General features: G+C 45.2%; 1 protein-coding gene across 1 annotated transcript in view; it reads right to left on the bottom strand.

Moving 5' to 3' along the window:
* Positions 1-12,322: 12,322 nt before the first annotated feature.
* Positions 12,323-25,526, bottom strand: part of lgi3 (leucine-rich repeat LGI family, member 3) — a 45,635-nt gene continuing 32,431 nt past the window's right edge. The window contains exons 5-8 of the mRNA XM_072266923.1: positions 21,114-21,185; positions 19,081-19,250; positions 18,210-18,374; positions 12,323-14,975 (exon numbers count right to left, since the gene is read on the bottom strand). Coding sequence (XP_072123024.1) covers positions 14,158-14,975; positions 18,210-18,374; positions 19,081-19,250; positions 21,114-21,185 — 1,225 coding nt within the window. The 3' untranslated portion in view covers positions 12,323-14,157. The remainder of the gene's footprint in view (positions 14,976-18,209; positions 18,375-19,080; positions 19,251-21,113; positions 21,186-25,526) is intronic.

Genomic DNA, 25,526 nt, shown 5'->3' with positions numbered 1-25,526 from the left:
CCCCCCCCCCCACCAACATTCCTGCCTTATTTGGGGAGTTATCCGCGGTTCCCACATCGACCGCACCAGTGACCTCGGAACCCACGGCCTGGGAAGCTCCCGGGGGAGGAGAAGAACGAGAGCTTGGGTTAAACTCCCACTGATGTGACCTTGACTGGACAATGAAACCCCTGGATGATTGGTTGGGCAGGGAATCTGCAGGATGCTGCGGTCTTTGGCATGGGTCTCGATTTCACAGTCTCCCAACAACGAAGCAAAGGAACTAACTGACCATTGCGTTACCGCTATTTGGGCAGATGTGCAGATGTTGCTGCTGCTGCTGCCGCCGGCAGTAATTAAATCAGGAAAAAGGGACGGGAGGCTAGCCAGCCCCCCTAAATCTGCTCCGGTATTCATCAGATCGTGAATGACTGCCCACCTCAGCTGCACAATCCCCAGATCGTTGGGAGACCTCTAATGCCCCGTTATTTATCCATCTCTCTTTATAAAGCAGTCTAGAGGTTCTCTCAGAATAAAGACATTTTCCTCACCTCAATCTTAAATGGCTTTCCGTGATCGCTAGATTTAGCCACGAAAAAGCGTCCTCCCCCACATTCTGAACAGGAGAGATTCTGCAGTTGCAGGAAATCTTGAGCAACACACACAGAAAATGCTGGAGGAACTTAAACAGGTCAGGTAGCATATAGGGAGGGGAATAAACAGTTGGCATTTCAGGCAGAAACCCTTCATTAAGACCGGAAAGGAAGGGGACAGAAGCCAGAATGAGAAGTTTGTGGGGTGGGGTATGCAAGCTGACAGGTGATAGATCAATAACTCCTCAACACCACACAGCCCCGATGCTGCTCGGCCTCCTGAGTTCCTCCAGCAGGCTGTCACATTTTCCCCGAGTCGTGCTTCATCTGCCACACCGCCTTCCGCTCACTTGGCATGCCGGCATCCTCCCGAAGCCTCCTTACATCCTTAACCCCACTTACAATCCAACTCAGTTTTGTGCCAGAGCAAAGGAGACAATCGCTGCGAACAGTGGGGCTCGAACACCAACCCCTGCCACAGGGGTCACAGGCAGAGCCTGAAAACCAACCGTCCGTCCATGGTCATTTATTCAGACTTTTAACTCGCTCTCAATCCTTTCCAGTATATTTTCCCAAATCTTACGTGCTCCAACTTTATTCACCAACCTCTTGTATGGAACATTTTCCAGATCCACCGCACCAAGTGGTGCCTCCTCATCTACTCCGTTCCACACATTCTCCGGAAAAAAACATTTCAATAGGTGAGCAAAAAAGTGTGGCTAGTCGGAGGGTTTTTCCCCAGGGCTGAAATGGTTGCCACAAGAGGACACAGGTTTAAGGTGCTGGGGAGGAGGTACAGAGAAGATGTCAGGGGTAAATTTTTTACTCAGAGATTGGTGAGTGCGTGGAATGGGCTGCCGGCAACGGTGGTGGAGGCGAATACAATAGGGTCTTTTAAGAGACTTTTAGATAGGTACATGGAGCTTAGTAAAATAGGGGGTATAGTTAAGCCTAGTAATTTCTAAGGTAGGGACATGTTCAGCACAACTCTGTGGGCCAGAGGGCCTATATTGTGCTGTAGGTTTTCTATGTTTCTAAAAGTTTTCTCTATCATAAATCCATGGATATTCTGATCAGCCATATTATCATTATTTAACTACCTTGTTACCGCATTCCCTCTAATAGTTTCCAGCATCTTCCTATCCACCGGTGAGATACAAGGAGGATAGCTGATGTTTGCCCTAGTTGATAAAGGGCAGGAGGGATAGGTCTGAAAGAGCTACGGGCTGGTGAGCCATACATCAGTGGTTGGGAAGCTGTCAGGGAAGATTCTGTGGGACAGGACAGATATAAGAGGTGACTGATGTACTGAATGAAGACTTCGTCATCGTCTTCAAAGAGAAGGAAGATAACACCACCGGGAATGAGAGAAGCCATGGATATATATATTACTGGGTAGTTATGGTCACATATAGAAACAGGTCCGTCAGCCACCAAGAAACAAAACCGTTGGAGGAACTCAGTTTGTCAGGCAGCATCTGTGAGGCAAAAAGGGAGTTGATGATTTGGGTTGAGATCCTGTGTCTCCTTCGACCACCAAGTTCGCTTTAACCATCAGACACCTATTTATATTGATCGTGTGGATAGTCAGAGGCTTTTCCCCAGGGCTGAAGTGGCTAGCACGAGAGGGTACATTTTTAAGGTGCTTGGAAGTAGGTACAGAGGAGATATCAGGGGTAAGTTTTTTACGCAGAGAGTGGTGAGAGCATGGAATGGGCTGCCGGCGATGGTGGTGGAGGCGGAAACGATAGGGTCTTTTAAGAGACTCCTGGACGGCTACATGGAGCTTAGAAAAATAGCAGGTTATGTGTAAAGCTAGATAGTTCTAAGGTAGGGACATGTTCAGCACAACTTTGTGGGCCGAAGGGCCTGTATTGTGCTGTATATTTTCTATGTTTCTATACCATTCCTATTTTTCTCACGTTCTCATTGGCTCCTTCCGGTTTCTACCACTCACCTACACACTGGGGACAACATGGAGCAGCCAGTCAACCCAACCACCTGCACTCCTTTGGGATGTGGGAGGACATGGTCACAGGGAGATTATAGAAATTTCCAGACAGGGGAAGTTATCAGCTTCCCATCTTCTCTGTGAACTCCTGTGTGAATTCTATACCCTGATCACCTCTCATTTGTTTAGAGAGTATTGGATGAGCTTAAGTTATTCCTCATCCCACCATCTCCGGAATAAATCTGGAGAACCTTCACTGCAGCGTCGAGAGTAGACATTCCTTTGGAGGACGAATGCATAGCATTCCAAATACCGTCTAAGAAACTGCAGAAAGAGATCTCTAGTACTCCAATCACCTTCCGATAAGGACCAGCATGGCACTTGGCTTCCTAACTGCAGTAAGGATGTGTAAACTGTCAGTGATCTATTTACAAGTTTTCCATCTTACGCCATTTACAAAATATTCTGTCTGTACATTTTCGCTCAAGGTGGATGGTCTCACACTTTTCCGGATTACGAAGCTGTCACAGCCATTCCCCAACCACTTAATCAGTTAATCCATTTCCCGAAACCTCTCTGCTTCTTTCCCACAGGTGAGGCTGTACCCAGCTTTACATCATCAGCAAATGTGGGTACATCACTTCACACACCCCCATCGAGGTGTCTGTGAATAGCTGAGGCCTCAGTGCCAGTGCCTCCCAAACTGAAGGTAAATCACGCATTCCTACCCCTTTATCTCAAAGGAAAACCTGTCAACTAATCCTCAGTCCACACCAGTATATCGTCTCCATGCTGTTTGTTCTAATACTTTATACTACATACTTTATTGTCGCCAAACAATTGATACTAGAATGTACAGTCATCACAATGATTGATGAGATGAGGTTTGTTGTTTCAATCCGAGCAGTAGGGAAGAGACAGGTGCAATGAGTGGACACACAGAAGGTACAATTTAAAACACGAGAAGAAAAATATGGAGAGAGAAAATAATTATGTTGAGAGTGGGGCAAGGTGTTTATTCAGAAAATGGATGAAAGAGCAGATTTGCAGGTGATTAAGAAACTCTGGTGTAATTAGCCTCCTAAATAGGGGCAAATTATGGCAAAATTTTATGAGTCACTAGTTAGAACTTATTTGGAGGGGCTTTATCTGGCAGATCTCCTCTGCACCCTCTCCAATGAAAATACTTCCATTCCATGTTGTGTTTACCAAACCTGAACACACCCCTCCAGAAGTGACCATAACATTTTATCATGTTGTACCATTTGCTCATTATATTCTACACACAATAATGAAGACAAACTTTGATAATGCTCCTGTACCTGTACTGCCACCTATGTGGGAGGGGAGAGTTAGAATTGATCTTTTTTAGATCATGAAGACACGTAGTCCTCTTTTATTGTCATTTAGTAATGCATGCATTAAGAAATGATACAATATTTCCTCCAGTGTGATATCACAAAAACACAGGACAGACCAAGACTGAAAAAACTAACAAAACCGCATAATTATAACATATAGTTACAACAGTGCAACAATACCATAACTTGATGAAGAACAGTCCATGAGCACAGTTAAAAAGTTCAAAGTCTCTCAAATGTCCCATATCTCACGCAGATGGGAGAAGGAAGAAGAACTCTCCCTGCCATGCCCGACCACAGTCCGACTCCGAGTCATCCGAAAACTTCAAGCCTCCGATCAGCCTCCGACACCGAGTACCGAGCGCCATCTCTATCCGAACAATTCTACCTCAATCTCGGTGGCCAGCAGCAGACAAAGCTGGGGATTCCCTCCAGAAGATTTCTCAATTGCGCAGTAACAACAGCAATGAACTGGCGTTTCAGAAATTTCTCCAGATGTTCCTCTGTGCTTTCACGTCTGTCTCCATCAAATCAGAATTGTCCACGGCCCCTATTTAACGGATACGATATCATTTTCTTTGGAAGGCTGCGCGCTACCTGATCTTAGAGTAGGTTAAAGGATTGGCACAACATCATGGGCTGATGGGCTTCTACAGTATTGTGCGAGGTTTAAGCGGGGTGGCTGTTGTTGGAGCAGCCACTGTTAGAATGGGCAGTGTTAGAATGGGGAACTGAAGGTTTGGCTCAAGAGATTTTGGCAAAGAGTCAGAGGCCAATTTGGATTGGTTGTTGTGTAAATGGGTCAATGGAGGAGTCTAAGATCTGAGGCTTTAGCTCCAGAGGTTTTGGCAAGAGAGCACAGGTGAGTAGCAGGAAAGACCATGTAGGGATTTTTCATTATATATATTGTATTAGTTTTATATAACCAAAAATATAACAGGGATAATAGGACGCAGGATCAGTTGATGTATTGTAGCTGTATAATGTGGGAGCTGGTGAACCTCATTATGGTTCCTGGTGACCACATCTGTAGCAGGTGTTGCCTGATGGAGGAGTCAGGCTCAAAGTTGATGACCTGGAATCTGAGCTTCAAACACTGCGGTGCATTAGGGAGGGGGATGGGTACGTGGACACTGTGTCTCAACAGGTAGTCACACCTATGAGATTAATTACTTCATATTCAGTTTGAGGCTGGGGACATGAGATCATAACTGTGAGTCAGGTGGGTAGAGGGGTCCAAAAGGTAGTGCTTGACCTTGCCCAGCAGGTCTGGCGTTTGGAAGGTTTGGTTGATTGCCGAGCTTGGCAAAACGTTTGCAAACGTTTCGACTCCAATCGAGAAGCCGTCATCAGTGTGCAGTTGAGGTTCATCTCCTCAGAATGCCGGCTTAAGTATTCCTCCGGGGTCCGAATCGATATTGATTAGATGTTGTGATCTATTCTAGTTGGTTGGTTCAAAACACTGTGAAGAGCTTGGCAGTAGAAGATTCTGATTGACTAGCTTTGAGGGAGGCCGGCTGAAAATGTTTACTTCGCTGTCCAGACCCTGAGATTACTGGCGATTCATTAATTGTTGATGCCGTTGTTCCTCTTTTCTCCGTTAGGTCTCATATGCCGGATCCATTGCAATGTGTTTGTTGATGGATCCTTCTGTAGAGGACCATGCTTTGAGAAATTCTCGATCTTCTCTTGTTCTTGCTTGAGTCAAGACTCTGGCTGTTGTCCTGGTGAAATGGTGTCCTTCATCTTCATGAGCTGATACTAGCCGAAGTGGGCTGTGTTTTCTGCTCGCTAACTGATGCTCGCGTAGTCTGGTCAATAGTTTTCTTCCTGTTTGACCAACGTAGAGCTTGTCACAGTCACTACATTAGATTTTGTAGATAACATTTGTTCTATTAGTCACAATTTGTTGTGTTTTGAGTTTTGATAGGTTCCTCCTCAAAGTTGCAATAGGCCTGAGAGCAACTGTGAAGTTATTGATGTTATTGTTCCCTGTGGGGCTGAGAGTGGGAGCTGTAGGAAGGGTGAGCAGCCAAGCTGTGGCACTGTGGCTCAGGGAGCCATTCAGGAGTGGGTAGGGAAGAGAAATGTAGTTGTAATTGGGGGTAGTATAGTCAGGAGAACTCTGTTGCAGTCCCGAAGACTGTCTTGTCCACTTGGTGCCAGGTTTGGGACATCTCATCTGACCTACAGAGGAATTTGGAGTGGGAGGGAAAAGATGCAGTTGCCTTGATCCATGTGGGTACCGATGACATAGGAAGAACAAACAAAGAGGTTCTGTTGAAGGAATTTGAGTGGCTGGGGACTAAATTAAAATGCAGAACTGAAAAGGTAACCATCTCTGGATTGATACCTGAGGCATGTGCAAATTGGCACAAGATTAATAAGATCAGAGAACTAAATGCATGTCTCAAAGATTGGTGTGGGAGAATTGGATCTGGATTTGCGGGATATGGGCACCAGTATTGGGGAAGGAGGGAAATGCTCCGATGGATGGGCTCCAGCTGAACCATACTGGGACTAGAATCCTGGCAAATCACATAACTAGAGCTGTGGATAGGGCTTTAATCTAAATAGCAGAGGCTGGGTTCAACATTCGGAAAAGAGAGGACAAAGTAAAAGAAAGGAAAGTGCAAGAGAGGTTACAAAAATCCCCAGAATAAATAAAAAGACAAAAAAAGTTTAGAAAGGGATAAGAATTTAATTTCTGGTAACATGGAGACAAAATTTAAAAGGATGATGAATACAGGACTGAAGGTGTTATTTTTGAATGCACGCAGTGTACAGAATAAAGTAGATGAACTAGTGGCACGGCTATAAGTTGGCAGGTGTGACGTTGTGGGTGAAAGATCATATTTGGGAGGTTAACATCTATGGAAGGACAAGCAGGTGGGCAGATGGGACAGGGTGTCTCTGATGGTAAAATACAAAATCAGCTCCTTAGAAAGAAGTGACAAAGGATCAAAGATATAGAATCCTTGTGGGTTGAGTGAAGAAATTGCAATGGTAAAAGGACCCTGATGGGAGCTATATACCTTCCTCCAATTAGTAGCCAGGATGTGGGGTACAAATAAAAGTGGGAGATACAGGTAGAAAAAGCATGTATAAAGGGCAATGTTACAATAGTCATGGGGGATTTCAATCTGCAGGTAGATTTGGAAAATTAGTTTGGGGCTGGATCCCAATAAAAGGGAATTTGTAGAATGCCTACAGGATGGCTTTTTAGAGCAGTTTGTGGTTGAGCCATCTAGGGAAAATGCAATTCTGGATTGGGTGTTGTGTAATGAACCAGAAAGGATCTCAAGGTAAAGGAACCACAGGACAATGACATTGAATTCAGTGAGTATTTTGTGTCAGTATTCACTGTGGAACTCATCAGCAGTATGCAAGAAATTCAAGAGTGTCAGTGGGGTGAAAGTGAGAGTTTTTGCGAAATAGAGGAGAAGGTGCTTGGGGAAACTGAAAGATCTAAAGGTAGGTAAGTCATCTGGACCAGGTGGACTACACAGTAGGCTTCTGAAAGAAGGTTTTTGAAGAGATTATGGAGGTATTAGTAGTAATCTTTTAAGAATCATTAGATCCTGGAATGGTTCTGGAGGACTGGAAAATTGCAAATGTCACTCCACCCTTTAAGAAGGGAGGGAGGTAAAAAAGAGAAAATTATCAGCCAGTTAGCTTGACCTCAATGGTTGGCAATATGTTGGAGTCCATTATTAAGCATGAGGCTTTCAGGTACATGGAGACACATGATAAAGTAGGCCAACATCAGCATGGTTTCATTAAGGGGAAATCTTGCCTGACAAGTCTGTTGGAATTCCTTGAGGAAATGACAGGCAGGGTTGACAAAGGCCTCTGGATGTTGTTTACTTGGATTTTCAGAAGGCCTTTGACAAGACTGCTAAACAAGATAAAAACCCGTGGTATTCCAGGAAAGATACTAGCATGGGTAACCGGCAGGAGGCAAAGAGTGGGAATAACGGGGACCTTTTCTGGATGGCTACCAGTGACTAGTGGTGTTCTGCAGGGGCTGTGTTCTTTTTATCTTGAATATCAGTGATTTGGATGGCGGAGTTCATGGTTTTCAAACAATGGCCAAGTTTGCAGACAATGCAAAGACAGGTGGAGGGGCAGTTAATGTTGAGGAAGCAGGAAGTCTGCAGAAGGACTTGTACAAATTAAGAGAGTGGGCAAAGAAGTGGCAACACACATCAAAGTTGCTGGTGAACGCAGCAGGCCAGGCAGCATCTGTAGGAAGAGGTGCACCTCTTCCTACAGATGCTGCCTGGCCTGCTGCGTTCACCAGCAACTTTGATTGTGTGTTGCTTGAATTTCCAGCATCTGCAGAAATCCTGTTGTTTGCAAAGAAGTGGCAGATGGAATACATTTAGGAAACTGTATGGTCGAAGGAATAAAGGCATAGACTATTTTCTAAACAGAGCAAATTCAGAAATCAGAAGTACAAAGGGATTTGGTTGTCTCCGTTGAGAATTTCCTAAAGGTTAACTTGCAGATTGAGTTGGTGTTGGAAGGCAAATGCATGTATTTTGGGTGGACTGGAATAGAGGATGTAATGCTAAGGATTTAAATAGAATGGGCCATACCACACTTGGAGTATTGTGAGCAGTTTTGGGTCCCTTATCTAAGAAAGGATGTGTTGGTATTGGAGAGGGTCCAGAAGAGGTTCACAAGAATAGTTCTGGGGATGAAAGGTATAGTATTTAAGAAGCGTTTGATGGCTCTGGGCCTGTACTCGCTGGAGTTTAGGAGAATGAAGAGGGATCTCATCAAAACCTGTCAGATGTTGGAAAGCTGAAGCAGAGAGGATGTTTTCTATAGTGGGAGAGTCTAGTGCCAGAGGACACAGCCTCGGAATACAAGGACATCCCTTTAGAACAGAGCTGAGAAGGAATCATTTTTAGCCAGAGGGTGGTGGACCTGTGGGATTCATTGCCATAGACAACTGTGAAGGCCGAGACATTGGGCATATTTCAAGGGGAGGTGACAGGTTCTTGATTAATCAGGTTGTCAAAAGTTACTGGAAGAAGGTGGGAGAATGGGGTTGACGGGGATAATAAATCACGGAAGGGCAGAGCAAACTCGATAGGCTGAATGGCCTAATCTCTCCAGCTCATGGTCTAATGTATCAGTGGTAATAGACCCAATCCCTATCCTGCTATTGCTCTGCACAAGGCCGGAAGGTGCTGTGGTGGTGTAGCAATTAGTGTAACACTCTTCCAGGGCCAGCGACACGGGTTCGATTCCACCGCCGTCCGCAGGGAGTTTCCTCTGGGTGCTCTGGTTTCCTCCCACGTTCCAAAGACGCGGCTATTAGCTTAATTGGTCACATGGGTAGCGTAGGCTCACCGAGCAGAAGGGCTTGTTACCACATAATCTCTTTTAAAAAAACTCACCAAATGATCAATAATGTATCTTTCTGTAGCCAAGATCAGTCCTCCTCACTCTCCAGAGCACCATCATTTTTTTCTATGTCACTGAAATTTATCTTCAGAGCAGGGAGAATCAAGGAGTACATCAAATTAACAAGGAAACAGAGAAATCTCTCCCCTTTTGACATGTCTCAGTAACTGCAGATTGAAAACTATATTCAACGGCTGGAGACCAGGTATCCTTTTCAAGTGTGTTTGCTAAGTTAGGAAATACAGGTCATAAAACCCATGGGGACTGTCTGAAGGTGACTGGGTACTGTTGGGGAGAGGTAAGTTGCACAACTAAATTGGAGAGGTCTTTCAGGGAGTCAACATTGTGCATGGACTGCATGATTTGTCTTCCCGTTTGCCTTCGGACTATTTAACAGCCACACAGTCACCAATACGGCAGGGCACACCGACTTCTCAACAAGACAGGTACGTAAGTTAAAGTCTGAAATAAAGCAACTGTCAATTGCATTAGTACTTCACTATAGTTTTATTCAAAGTGTACTGTGAATTATGGACCTTTACATTGACCCAAAACAATTTTCTCTACCTTAAAATACACAGTTTTTAAAATTCTCAGTGTTCCTCTGTTGCTAAGCATGGAATTTGAAAAAATGGTTGGAGCAGTGAGACTCATGTTAAGATGTGTAAAGAACAAACCTCTAATCTCCTGACTTTAGATAACCCTGTTCAAAGTATATTTGAAATACTGAGGAAGCATAACTGAAAGCCTGAGACAAGGTTACATACTCAGTTATCGACCAATAAAATGCAAAGTGATGCTTGAAGCAAAATACACAGCAAATCAATATCTATTTTACACATTAATATAGTAAATGGGTGGTATGTTTTGGAAATGAAATCTCAGACTAGTTTCTTAAAAGGTGTGTTTATATTAGAGGAGAAATTATTACAGAGAGGAAATCTGAATGGCTTATTGCTGCCACAAACAATTTTGGTTGGTTCAAGGAAAATGGAAAAATCGATTATACACTCAGAGGTCACTTTATTAGGTACCTTCCTGAGTGTACATTCACAGTCTTCTGCTGTTGTAGCCCAACCACTTCAAGGTTTGACATGTTGTGCATTCAGAGATGCTCTTCTGCACACCACTGTTGTAATGTGTTCCTGTCCGTTCTCCTCTGACCTCTCTCATTAAGGTGGCGTTTTCGCCCACAAAACTGTCACACACTAAATGTTTTTTGTTTTGCTTTCCCACCATTCTCTGTAAACTCTAGAGACTGTTGTGCGTGAAAACCCCAGGGAGATCGTCAGTTTCTGAGATACTCAAGCCACCCTATCTGTCACCAACAATCGTTCCACAGTCAAAATCACTTAGATCACATTTCTTCCCCATTCTGATGTTTGGTCTGAGCAACAATTGAACCTCTTGACTGTGCCTACATGCTTTTATGCAGAGCTGCCTGACGATTGGCTGATTAGATATTTGCATTGACAAGCAGGTGTACAGGTGTACCTAATAAAGTGGCCACTTAGTATATATTAGTCTATCCTGGGCCCAACACATTGATGCAATAATGAAGAAGGCACTTTAGCAGCTCTATATCATTAGAAATCTGAGGAGATTTGGTAGGTCACCAAAGACTCAGCAAACTTTTATAGATGTGTTGTGGAGAGCATTCTGTCTGGATGAGTCACCACTGTGTATGGAGTCTCCAGTGCACAGGATCACAAGGGGCTGCAGAGGGTTGTAGACTGAACCATGGGCACAACCCCCTCTCCCACCTCCAATGTTCCCCCTAAGGTGTGCACGCGCATGCACTTTTTGCTTCTAGCACACATAGGAATTTAAACTGCGCACAGAAGGTTGTCACCTTCATATTTCCTTTTCTGGGTTCTGATGTGGACGCTGTTGACAACGTGGAGTTTGCGATGATTTGTCTGCAGATTTTAGAACTGGCTTATTTATACCGTTTTTATTGAAGAAATTATTCAGTGTGCACGTGTTGTGGTCACTGGGCAAAAAATTGCACAGCACAAGATTTTTGCGCACAGTGGTCATTGCAAATTAGGGGAAACATTGCCCACCACCAGCACTGATGAAATCTGCCCTGCCAAAAGGTTTCGGCCCGAAACGTCGACTGTACTTTTTTCCCATAGATGCCGCCTGGCCTGCTGAGCTTGTCCAGCATCCTGTGTGTGTCTGTGTTGCTCTGGAATCTCTAAGAGGCAGTGCCTCAAGACGGCACATCTATCATTAAGGACACTCACCATCCAGGATACAGTCTACCCATTACTGCCATCAGGGAGGAGGTACAAGAGCCTGAAGACCTGCACTCAGCGATTCAGCATTACCTTCTTCCCCTCCGCCAGCAGACTTCTCGTCCGTGCCTTTATTTTCAGTCAGCTTGACTACTGTACTGGCATTTTCACAGGGCTCTGTAAAGTATTCCACAGACAGTGGCTGCTCATTCAGAACGCCGCTACTAGAGTCCTCACTGAGACCTAGAAAGTAGAGCATATCACTCCAGTTCTCAGATCACTACACCAGCTTCCTGTCCGTCAGAGGACTGACTTTAAAAATATTACTACTGGTTTATAAAGCACTGAATGGTCTCGGGCCAAAATACATCTCCCATCTCTTGCTGCATTATGAACCTCCCCGAGCTCTCGGGTCGTCTGGGGCGGGTCTGCTTATCGTCCCCAGGGTCAAAACTAAACACGGTGATGCAGCTTTTAGTGACTCTGCTTCACATATCTGGAATAGCCTTCCAGACAATCTGCCCCAACTTTAAGCTCTTTTAAATCGAGGCTTAAACTCTTCTTTTCACATAAAAGTTGCTGGTGAACGCAGCAGGCCAGGCAGCATCTCTAGGAAGAGGTGCAGTCGACGTCCTGACAAAGGGCCTCGGCCTGAAACGTCGACTGCACCCTTTCCTAGAGATGCTGCCTGGCCTGCTGCGTTCACCAGCAACTTTTATGTGTGTTGCTTGAATTTCCAGCATCTGCAGAATTCCTGTTGTTTGCTTTTCTTTTCACTGCAGCTTTTAATTAGACTCTACTGCACTGTAACTTCTATTTATATCTACCTTTTGTGGTGATTTTATTCTCTATTTAGTCTGAAATTTGATGTTTGATTTTTACATCTCATTCTATGTAAAGCACTTGTGCTTGGAAAGTACTGTACAAGTAAACTTGCTTGCTTCTGAACATTTCATGAACACGACCTTTTCTTGCACAATTTATTTATTTTGTAACTTTGGTAATTTTATTTCTTCGCTCCGTACTGCTGCCGCAAAACAATGTTTGTGTTGAGCAAGCCAGTGGTAATAAGATTGATTCTGATGCTGATACGCCAGCACTTACAGAGTATCTTTGACATCTTCAGGACGTTCCAAGGTGTATGACGGACGTTTAGTCATGTTGGAACGGAATCGAAGCGGCCAGCTCATGAATTACAAAGAGCGGTGAGAGGAATAATGCAGATCTGTGTGGAAGCATCAGCAGAGACAGACACACTGCCAAAAAACCAGGAGCAGCCTCTCCTCTCCTTTCAACCACACTAATGTGATCATTTACGAACAGCAGAGAGGCAAAGGAAGATACCATTTAATGGCTCATCCGAATGATCATTGCACTTTTCCCCCACAGTGTTCAAGGGCAGCTTAGTCAGTTAGTCAGGTAACCGGAGTGAGGATTGAAAGTGCAAGAGGAACACTGTGAGTGGATACCGCGGTGGATAACCTAGGAGCAGGTTTTACATTGGTTTGTAAATTGACAAAGTAGGGAGTTTACTGGTTCCAACCACAGCAGTGGTTCTGGGAGCGGCTGGAACGGCCACACTCTTCCCAAATGCTTAGTGTCGGATCTGCCCCTTCCTCTGCCTCCTAGGCCTGTTACACATCCTTTCTTAGTTCGCGCTGCTGTGTGCTTCTCCGCTGTTCCTCAGTAGACCCGAACAGCCAGCCTCACGTACTCGAGCTGCAGCCTAATCGTCTCATACCTTCCATTGCTGGTAATGGGCCTGTTTGCTCCATTTCCAGATTGCGATGCCAGTGACTCTCCGTGTCGGCGTTAGGCTGCAGCCGTGTTGTGTAAAGGGGGTTTTGGGCTGACGATTCTGCAAAGCTGAAGTTCCTGGACCAGGTGTCTGGTTGTTCCTCGCTGTCCCTCCAGCCCTCTCCCCAGCTTAACGCATAGTGAACCTACAAAAACTCTCTTACCCCACACACCCTGAAACTCTCTTAACCCACATGTCTGCCTGTTTCTGCCCTCAATGCATTGTGCCCAGGCACTCCTGGTCTCTGGAGCTGAGAGTTCCAAAGATTGCCTGGCCTCTTCAGGTTCCACAAAGGCTGCTGGTAAATGATGCCTTTTTATCCTTTTTCCAGCCACAGCATATCCCCGGCGTGATCCAGGCCAGTCTTCATTCTGCCGCCACACTGTTCTCCTCCCACAGCTGATCGGGTATCTGCCCAGTGAACAAACTGTGGAGGAGCTCACTCAAAACCACGTCCTGAGTTACCTGGTGATCCAAACGAACAGTAAGACAGGCAAACACTAAAGCAGCGGGTACATTCTGGCAAGAGGGGGAAGAGGTTGGGTGAATACTTGAGTTTGGTGAAGCTCTGCACTGGGGATTGGTTAGGCTATTTACATACCAATAATTTGCTTTGTTGAAAATGAGTAATTATGATAATTATAATTTCTCAGGATGGCTGATTAAACGAGATAAAGGATAGGCTATTTAAAACATAATCTTTCATGTCAGTTTACTTTGAGAAATTAATAACCTAATTAGAAACATGATTGACGGGTCTCAACTAGAGGCCAGGTCTCCTAAAGTAATGATGTCTCTGTTGCTCACTTGTACTATGTTAGGCACTAGTGTCTACAACCATGTGCCTGTAGACTATAGTGCTTCCTTTAAAGCTGGAGGCCAACACGAGGTGCATGTCATCGGTGTTTACAAGCTGGAAGGCTCGGGGAGCACGCACATGCCACTCATGAACCTTGACGAACCTCAGCTTTTCCCTGTCCCACAGGTAAACTTGGGAGAAAGAGAAATCGCATCCCAGCACCATGTACAGCCAGCGTCCTACCTGGAAAGGCTGCACAATCATGGTACCCCTCGAGGGCAGGGCCTGCACCTCCGTGAAACGCTGATTCTCCCACCTCAGCACCTTGGAATCACCAATAAAGCGAGACAGGCAGAGGTACACCACGTTCTTGATCTTGAAGTGTCTAACAGCATGAACTTCCAGCATATTGGGCATCTCGCTGTGGTAGGTGAACTGCCTCATGGCTTTACTCCACTGGTAGACCACCGGGATTTGGGTGCTGCTGCATAGAATGAGCCTGTGCTTGTTGTCCATCTCCACGTACTCCACATCTGTGTCTCGGTGCCACATATGAAGGGAGTGATCGGAGTAAAAGCCAGTCTTGTTCCATTTGTAAATGGTGGTGGCGCCGGCTTTCGAGCTGTCGGCAATGACGAAGTACCAGTCGCCGTCGATCCTGAAGGTCTCAACGTCGTTGGGCTTGCGGATCTTGGTGGTGTCAATGTCCTGGATTTTGATGAACTTTCCACCGTAGTTGTCCCGTTGGTAGATGTGGGAGCCCTGGAACAGCTGAGCTACTATGATGTACAGCACTCCCCCAATCACCAGAGGCTTACAATACACAGCAGCTCGAGCTCAGGAGTGAAAAGTAGACGACATTTAGTATTTGTAATCACGGCAATATTAAAGGTTTTTCCCCAACCCAGCCTCCTCAGTAAACACGATTCCCTCCTCCACCAAACAAATGCTACCCTGGCCCCTACTGCTGCTCCGGTTTCAGTCTGGACCGCCGGTGTGAACACAGGGGGAACCACGGACAAGGGGTGAGCGTATGGGAACACTGCAGATCCGGAGGGAGGGTGACAGAGGAGACGTGGACAAACTTCCACCTGTGGGACAATCTTGAACGAGGGGTGGTCGTTTGAAACTGAATTCTTTCTCACGGGAGGGGTGGTGAATCGATGGTCCTGATAGAGGGATCAAAAGTGGAGAGATTGAGCAATTTCAGGTTCCTGGGGTGTCAATATTTCTGAGGACCTAACCTGGACCCAGCTTATCGATGCACCTGTAAAGAAGGCAGGACAGTGGCTATATCTCCTTCGGAGTTTGAGGAGATTTGGTGTGTCACCTAAAACACTGTTAAATTCCTACAGATGTACCATGGAGAGCATTCTGACTGGGTGCATCACCACCTGGGATGGGGCGGAGGGGACGCTACTGCACAGGACCAAAGTAGGCTGTGGAGAGCTGTAAACTTAGTCAGCTCCATCACGGGCACTAGCCTCCGCAGAATCCGGGACAGCTTCAAGGGGTGATGCCTTATGAAGGCGGCATCCATCATTAAGGACCTCATTATGCCTTGTTCTCATTGCTACCATCAGGAAGGAGGTACAGAAGCCCAAAGGCACCCACTCAACGATTCAGGAACAGCTTCTTCCCCTCTGCCATCCAATTTCTGAGTGGACACTGAACCCATGAACACCGCCTCACTACTTTTTATTTCCATGTTTGCACTACTTATTAAATTTAACTATTTTATATATGTGCTGTAACTCATGTTTTTCCTATTATTATGTGTTGCTGCTGCAGAGCCACCAAATTTCACAACATACAGTATCCCAGTGATATTAAACCTGATTCTGATTCTCAATCAGAGTTGAGGGTGAAAGGCACAGAAGAGGGGCTGTGATCAGCACAAGTCGGCCATGATCATATTGAATGGTGGGATAGGATTAAGGGGCCTGGTGACCGACTCCTGCTCCACTTCTTTGTGCTCCTGCGTTCACAGATGAGACAAGTTCCACCTTCATTAACTACTTAAATATCTAAAAGAGATGAGGAGTGGTTAGGCGAACATGAGGAAATCTGCAGATGCTGGAATTTCAAGCAACACACACAAAAAATTGCTGGTGAATGCAGCAGGCCAGGCAGCATCTATAGGAAGAGATACAGTCGACGTTTCAGGCTGAGTCCTTGTCCTGACGAAGGGTCTCAGCCTGAAACATCAGCTGTACCTCTTCCTATAGATGCTGCCTGGCCTGCTGCATTCACCAGCAATTTTTATGTGTGTTGTGAGGAGTGATTAGGAGCAGTTTCACCTACTCCTTCTTACATTGGGAAGCCATTCTACATGTTGTCCTGAGACTGGCTAACTCAGTGTCCAGCAAGCCAGTACAGTCCCCACTGGACTTAGTGTAGTGTGTTAGGGTTAGACTAACTCTAATATTCCCCTACCAGACCTCTACATTTACTTAGAACCTTTAGAATAAAACATAATGTACTAAGTGTAATGTAATAATTGTAAAGACAAAGTTAGATATTGGAGTTAATGAAAGGCATGGACACATGATGGCAAGGAGATTCTTCGAGGAGGGGAGATATGGAAGGGTTTTTGGAAGGCATTTGGAGCATAGCCAAAGGTTGTGCAACAGGGTGGGGATATTATCAAGTCCCGTAAGTCAGAGGAATGCCAGTGGGATGGGGGTTGTCGGTTTGTTAGTTAGGAGGAAACCTTCTATGCAACATTCTTGTTAATGTGGGTTGGGAATTCCATCAACATAAAACATCCGATCATAATTACACCTACTTTAACATGTCATAGGATTTAGGTCAGATTGTTGACTTTGTTATGTTTTTCCTTGTACATTTGCTTCTGTGTTTATAGAATCACCTGTTAGTCCATAGACTGTTAGTAATTTCTAGTATAATGGGTTCTATGTTTCTGTCGTTCCTTTGTCTGCAAAGCTGACGTGTGATTCAGTAGGTACCTGCTCGACTGGGGTCTTATCTAAACTGGTCCAAACCAGTCTGCAGTATAATAGAAAACCATGTGCTCAGGTTCCCTTGTTAAGGCTGATTTATACTTGTGCGTCAAATGTACGCCGTAGGTATGGCATAGTGACGCACCCTACACCGTACTCTATGCAAACCCTACGCTGTAGCCTAACACATACCTCTCCCAAAATGTAACTACGCGTCGTGGCGATGCAGACCGCAACAACTGTGATTGGTCCACTTGGTAGCATCACATTTCCTCATATGCTCCAATAGCTCCCCATTGGGCGACTGAGGGGCAGGGAAGGAACTCTGGCTGCAATGCTTTCCATAAAGCTTTACAGACCTCCGATTTGATGCCAGTTTGTAGCTAGCTGCTACAGTCTGTTGACTTCCACCTGAAGCTAAAACTCGAATGGTGATTGCCAGTCTCTGATTATACTGTGCGTACACTGATGCAAAATAAATGGTTGGAGACGATGAACCAAGTCGTCAAATCTACCTGCCAACATCCGAAAATATTTGAAATGCATTTCTCCATCCATGTCTGTCAGTGGCCGGACAAGCACAGAAAATTCACCCTCCTTCAGTTTCAGTTGCCATTGTTTGAAGTTTGAGTTTCTTCGTGTTGAGTTTCAACACGAAGAAACTCAACACAGTGGCACAGAAACCCCACCGCCAGCTAGCGTTTTGGCGGTGAATTGCAGAGACACAGACACACCAACGCACAAGTATAAATGCTCACAACGGCGTCGCCCACTTGCATAGGCTACGGCGTAAGCTAGTACACACAAGTATAAATCAGCCTTTACAGTCGGATTCAGGTGGCCGTACGTATTGTCCTGAGACTGGCTAACAGCTTGCTGCAGTTACAAGTACAGGCTGCTGCCGTTTGTTACAGTTTATTGTAACTCCTCTGTTCTGCTTGTTGGTACAGGCTGACCCTGTCTGACCTGTACTGTACTGTGTACTATCTAATAAAACAGTTGTAACTAAAAGAATCGCGACTCATTCTTAACTGCCGAAGAACCTTCTGGACAACGTCATCTCCGGATGATGTCAATGTGCACCCACTAACAACCCTTCAGACTTACCAGAGATGTTTTCAGATTTCCTGAAGACCAGCTCAACGTGATCCCACATGAGGAAAGCGCAGTTGCCGCTGTTAGCCTGGGCAAACGTGACGTAAAGGTCATCGGCATACAGAAACGATTCGGCCGAGATAGACTGGAAGGGTAGTGTTTGATGTGTGGTGAATTCTGCAAGGACAGGTCATTGTTATCAAATTATTCTCATTATTACAGAAACTCAATGCCTTTTATACACACTTTGAAAGGCAGAATAAACTATGGCTATGAGGATCCCTACGTTATCTGGTGACCCTGTGATCTCTGCCTCAGAGGCCGACATCAGACCGCCTTTCAAGAGGGTGAACCATTGCAAGGTGATAGGTCCCAATGGAGAGCTGGTAGAACTCTGAAAACCTGTGCCAACCAACTGGTGGGTGTGTTCAAAGACATTGGCAAGCTCTCATTGCTACAGACCGAAGAACACCTCAGTACTGGCACATTGCCTCCTAACCGCTTATGTAGGGCCTTTTACTGTAATCATTCAAATAATCAGGGTCACGTGCCTCATCAGTCACAGAATGAAATTACCTCCAAATATTCCCATTAATCAATCAAGGCAGGACATGACCAACTAGGAGAATAAAGTTCGTTCTGCATTGTCTTTTAAACAAACTTGTAACTTGATGCCCTCTTCTAATCTCCCACGAAATATTGCCACAAAATACCCTAACCCTCCCGCTGAATGCACTGGCTTGAAACTGTGGTCCTACCTAGATTAATTGACACGGCTTTTTGCTTTAACTCCCACAAATTTTACATTGGTCCACACCAAAGCGAAACAATTCAGAGGAGAACGTTTTTTTTGAGTTTTACAGTTACAGATTTGATTACAGACCTGTGGTGATGCACTCAAATTGACGGAGAGGCAGACTGCTTATTGTGTGCCCCTGATATTTGACCGGGCTGACACAATAGGTAGGTGGCACTGTGGTATTGGTTGCCTGTAGCCACTTTATCAGCCACTTCATTTTGCAGTCGCAGTGGAAGGCGTTTCCTCGCAAATCTCTGCAAAGGAGCAGGAAGTTTCAGCTGATTTGCACAAACAGCTTAATTTACAACAAACTTCCTGGCCTTGGTTCAATACAGTGATATTTCGAAAATATTTCTGGTGGGCCATATAAACACCAATTGTAATAGAGTTCTAATGGTTGTGAGATTTACAGTAGAGGGCAGTTAGAGATCCTGTTGGACGGACTGTGTAGTGTCCAACATTCAGTGTTGTCCACAATTGACACCCTTGAATGATAGCGCAATTCTAGATGTGCAAGTTCCTGGACTTCTACAGACAGGAGCTTCCGGACAAGGTTCACACTTAACCCTTGAGCAAGCCACAAGAACAAAATTGCCTCCCAATCAGCACAGGCAGGTAATAAATGATTTAAAAAATCACGGCAGATTTATATCTACTGCTTGAATGCTGATCAGCTCAAAACTGTAGTCTGTCTGAATTTCATCTTGATGAGGTCCAGCAGGCGGCGCGGCACGGCAGCAGCGGCCTTGCGGACCCGGTGCTACTTTAATTTAGTTTTCTAATTTAATTTTAAGGCACAATTAGGGTTTAGGGCAATGGATAACAGAGCAACTATCTACCATCGCCAGGTACTGCTACAATACAGAGATCGCCCAAAAACAAACCTTCATGAAGATCTGCTGGTTAAATTACGCGACCTCGGCTCGCTGAGGGAATCGGGCCTGCAGTCCTCGGAGTGGCCTGATGCCGGCGGCCGGAGGTGGGGACGTCGTAAGCGGTGTGCGAGGAAGCGGAAGCAAGGCCAGCGGGCAGGAGTCCGTGCCAGGAAAAAAGCGAGCCCTAGCCGGCCGGTTCTCCCGTCCATTCTGCTCTCCAATGGGCATTAAATTGGACTACATCTGACTCCAACGAAATACTCGGCGGAAATACAGCTGTTTATTTATGTAACAGATCTTCCCTCAAGCCATTGGACTACCTACTGCCCTCCGTTGTGCCTATTGTCTTGTTCATTATTTATTGTAATGCCTGCACTGTTCTGTGTACTTTATGCAGTCCTGGGTAGGTCTGTAGTCTAGCGTAGTTTTTGTGTTGTTTTATATAGTTCAGTATAGTTTTTGTATTGTTTCATGTAGCACCATGGTCCTGAAAAACGTTGTCTCGTTTTTACTGTGTACTGTACCAGCAGTTATGGTTGAAATGACAATAAAAAGTGACGACTTGACTTGACTTGATCTACAAACTTGCTCATCTCTGGCATATTTAGCCATTTAATTCACCCTTTCCAAATTCCAACCCAGACGTCCTTCTTGCATTCACAGCTGGGCAATGGCATACAGGCTGTAAATTGGATCCCTTGATAGCCAAAGGACCAATCAATCCCTCTAACAACACCAGTCTTTGATCTGCCCTTCCCTTGCTTGCACAGTCTTCAGAGACTTGGTACATTATCGGTGTGCTCAAGGAGCCAGTGTAACCAGTGTTCACCCAAGCTTGTGTTAACCTGATAAGGATTGATGGAGTTGTAACTTGCTTGATATTTTTTTGAAACTGGTGGAAATTCTCAGAATTATTCATAACATCAATGTCAGGTTTTGCTTTCATGTTTACACCTATCTGAGCAGTTTACTGGGTACTTAATGCGCGAACACAGATTCTTCCAATAAGTTTTCAAGAGCTTTGATAAGTTACCATTTTAACTCATGATATTAGAAGAAAGTCAAACGCTACCCTAAATGGGCTTACTGCTTATTCAGAATTTCCCAACGTCCTCTGCTGAGGTGAAATCTTGCTTTGTGCTATAGGCATCCAAGCCCACACATTCTGCTTCACAGGATTTCACCCCAGTTTTGGCTTATGACATACGGATGAGGTCTTCAAATGAGGAGTAAAATGCTCACAAATGTGTCAAAACCTGAAGGTTGATGAAGATGTCTCTGGGAAGAGTCCGAAGATTGTTGTTTCCCAATGATCTGCAGAGGTAAAAAGAACAAAATGAAACAGTTGATTAGTGCGCCAACAGAAGCGTGAAAAGGAACAGATCAATGCCTTTTCATTTCTCTGTCTAAATGCTTCTTAACTATTCGAATGTATCTGTTTCTACCACCAATCCTGGCAACCCATTCTGGGCACCCGCTGACCTCAGTGTAAAAAATATTGTTTTGCATGTCTCCTTTAAACTTTATCCCTCTCACCTTAAAGTTCTGCCATTTTCTAAGTGACATTTCCACCCTAGCAAAGAGACTCTGTCTATTTATCCTATCTACGCCTCTTTTTTATTTTATGAACTTCTGTCAGGTTGTCCCTCACCCTCCAATGCTCCAGAGTAAACCATCCAGGTTTTTCAATCCTCTCCTTACAGTTCAAACTCTCTAGTCCAGGCAGCATCCTGGTGAACCTCTTCTGCACCCTCTCCACAGCCTCCACATCCTTCTATTATATCTCAACGGCTATCAACTGGTAGCACTCACATCTACCATAATGAAGTGTTTCGAGAGGTTCGTAATGGCTAGAATTAACTCCAGCCTGAGCACGGTCCTTGACCCTCTGCGATTTGCACCACAACAGGTCTGCAGTTGACACAATCCAAATCTGAACATGGAGAAGACTGAGGGAATCATTGTGGACTTCAGGAAGGTGCAGATGAACTATCCCCCTCTGTGAATACACGGCTCTTCCATAGACAGAGTTAAGTGCACCAGGTTCCTGAGAGTTCATATTACAGGTGACCTCACCTGGTTCCTTAATATCACCTCCCTGAAGAAGAAGGCAGAGCAGCACCTCCACTTCCTAAAGAGAATGAGGCAAGCAAGCCTCTCCCCCTCCACACCGCCATTGTAACTGAATTTTATAGGGGCACCATTGAGAGCATCCTGACATGTTGCATCTCCATCTGGTATGGGAGCAGTCGAGCATCTCCAAAGGACTGTGAGAATGGCTCAGAGGGTCATAGGGGTGTCTCTGCCTTCCACTGGGGACATTTATCAGGAGCACTGCATTAGCAGGACCCTGAGTATTATCAAGGACCCCACCCATCCATCCAGCAACCTCTTTGACATTCTACAATCAGGCAGCGTCCTCTGATGCATCAAAGTAAGGATGGTCAGGATGGGAAACAGTTTCTTCCCTCAGGCCATAAAACTTCCTACCTCACTGTATTCAAAGTGTCACTGGTTAATCTGTTCCGTACCTTACAATATTTAATTTACACACTTTGTCTATTTATGTGTGATTCATCTGTAGATTTTATATCAACTTTCTTCAGTTATTGTATTGTTATATGTATGTTATGTGTACCACCATGCTTTAGACCCTGGTTCAGAGAAAAAAACTTGTTTGACGTGTATATAGTTAAATGACATTAAACATTGCCTGACCTGATTGGCTCTCCACTTGGCTTTGGAGCACCTAAGTAACAGGAAAGCATACGCCAGGCTGCTGTTTATTGATTACAGTTTAGAGTTCAGTACTAACATACCCTCAGTCCTTAGTATTAATCACCTAACTTCCAAACCTGGGGCCACAGTATCTCCCTCTGTAACTGGATCCTTAACTTTCTCATCAGGAGACAACAGTCAGTATGGATTGAGGATTAGGATTTGTCTCCTCACTGGTGATTAACACAGGTCAATTCAGGGATGCATGCCTAGCCCACTGCTCTACTCTGTCTATACTCATGACCAGCTCAAATGCTATCAATGAATTTGCTGCCGACCCTACCACGTTGGTAAAATCTCAGACAGAGGCGAGGGGGTTACTCAGGTGTGAGGTAGGTCAGCTGTTTGGATGGGGTCACGACACCGCCAGCACGAGCAGGGAATCGATTGTGGACTTCAGGACGGGGCAAGTCGGGGGAACACACACTCTCGCTGAGGTCAGCAGCGGAAAGCGTGAGCAGCTTCGCACTCGTGAGCATGGACCTCTCAGAGGGTGTATTCTGGGCCAAGTACACCGATGCAATCAGGAGGAAAGCACAGCAGCAGCTGTGTTTGGTGAGGAGTTTGAGGAGGTGTGGGTCGTCTGGAAACTCTGTAGATATACGCAGCGAAGAGCATTCCATCTGGTTGCATCACAGCCTGGCACGGTGGGGGGGGGGGGGGGTCCAGTGCACAGGATCGCTAAAAGCTGCAGGGCCAGCTCCCTTACGGGGTCAACCCTCCCCTCAAGATACCTCAGGAAGGTGGCATCCATCACTAAGTACCCTCACCACCCACTTCCCTTTTACTATCATCAGGGAAGAGCTACAGGAGCCTGAAGAGCCCCACTCAGTGACTCAGGAGCAGCTTCTTCCCTTCTGCCGTTAGATTCTGAATAATCCACGAGCACCACCTCATTAATCCGAGTACCTTGCACTATTTAGTTTGTAATGTCTGGTAACGGTATGTGTTTGCGCTTTACTGCTGTTGCAAAACAGTGGATTTCATGTCATATAAAACAGAGATAATAAGTCTGAATCTGATATAGTGTGACAACCAGAAGTGCTCAAAATACTTCAAAAGTATTTTAACCAGCTGCACCATGTCCAGCCAACTTTTATACTCAATGCTTCAAAGCACGCGTGGGATATGCGTTCTTTATCACCCTTTCCTCTTGCCTTAACGCTTTCAGAGAGTTGTCAACGTGTTCTTTCCGTATATCAATGCGCTTGCCATTTACTGTATTCTTTCTCACATTCAGCCTCACAACACGCAATTAAACTTCCTCTGGTACTTCTCTGCGCAAATATCCAACTACCTATACCCTGCTAAATCATTTGACAACCTTCCTCACTGTCCAAAACCTTGCCAAACTTGTGCCATCTGCAAACATAATCAGCCACCTATAATTAAATCTTAACAACAGAGGTCCCAGCACTGATTCTTCCAGAACACCACTGTGTGTAGACTTAGAGAACATAGAAACCTACATCACATTACAGGCCCTTCGGCCCACAATGTTGTGCCGACCATGTAACCTACTCTAGAAACTGCCTAGAATTTCCCTACCGCATAGCCCTCTGTTTTTCTAAGCTCCATGTCCCTATCTAAGAGTCTCTTAAAATACCCTATTGTATCCACCTCCACCACTGTCACGGGCAGTGCATTCCACGCACCCACCACTCTCTGTGTGAAAAACATACCTCTGTACCTACTTCCAAGCACCTTAAAACTCTATCCCCTTGTGTTAGCCATTCCAGCCCTGGGGAAAAAGCCTCTGACTAACCACATGATGAATGCCTCTCGTCATCTTATACACCTCTATCAGGTCACCTCTTATCTTCCATCACTCCAAGGAGAAAAGGTCAAGTTCACTCAACCTGTTCTCATAAGGTATGCTCTCCAATCCAGGCAGCATCCTTGTAAATCTCCTCTGCACTCTCTATAGTATCCACTTGCTTGAAAATCCACCATGGCAGCAGGGAGGTTACAGTATGTTCAAGCAACTCTATATGGGATGAAAAGTCAGTGTTAATTGTTGGAACTGGTAAATAGCGTTCACAACACAAGGGTTTCAGGCACCATCTCCAACCTCCTACACTTGTCACTTAACGGCATTGCCATCACTGAATCTCTTGCTGTCAGGCCCCCAAGGGTCACACTGACCGGAAACTAACAGCCACATAAGTACTCTGCCTGAGACTGGATCAGACACAGGGTATCCTTCAACAGGAGATCTACCCCTGAAATCTCAAAACCTTTCCATCATCTACAAAGCGTAAGCCAGGAGTAGGAAGGAATAATCCACCCCAGCATCATGAGTGCAGTCCAGTTCTTTAGACACTCAACACCATCCAAGAGAAAGCAACTGCTTACTTGGCATCAGTACCAACACTAATGCACCCATTCCCCAAGACCGGTGACTACAGTGTGCACTGTCTACAACTACACTGCAGTTGCTTTCTCTTGGATGCCAGCTGCTCATTTTTGTTCAATAACGCACTTCCATATCCACTAACCTCAGTGTCTCTCAGGTGACTTCGTTTATGTTACGACAGGCTACAAATTACAATGGGAGAGAGCAAATAAATGTACAACAAAAGAGCAATGTTATGGTAGTTATGGAGATTTCAATATGCAGGTAGATTGGGGTGATCGGGTTGGTGCTGATTTTTGGATCCCAAGAAAGAGAATTTGTAGAATGCCTACAAATTGGCTTTTTAGAGCAGCCTGTGGTTGAGCCCACTAGGGGATTAGCTTTTCTGGTTTGGGTGTTTTGTGATGAACCAGATTTGATTAGGGAGCTTAAGGAAAGGAACCCTTAGGAGTCAGTGATATTAATATGTTGGAATTCATCCTGCAATTTCAGAGGGAGAATGCTCAAATCAAATGTATCCA

The sequence above is a fragment of the Mobula birostris genome, chromosome 8 (assembly GCF_030028105.1).
Source record: "Mobula birostris isolate sMobBir1 chromosome 8, sMobBir1.hap1, whole genome shotgun sequence".
Lineage (NCBI taxonomy): Eukaryota > Metazoa > Chordata > Chondrichthyes > Myliobatiformes > Myliobatidae > Mobula > Mobula birostris.
Note: the sequence above shows the minus strand (reverse complement) of the source record. Positions and strands in the feature narration are given on the sequence as shown.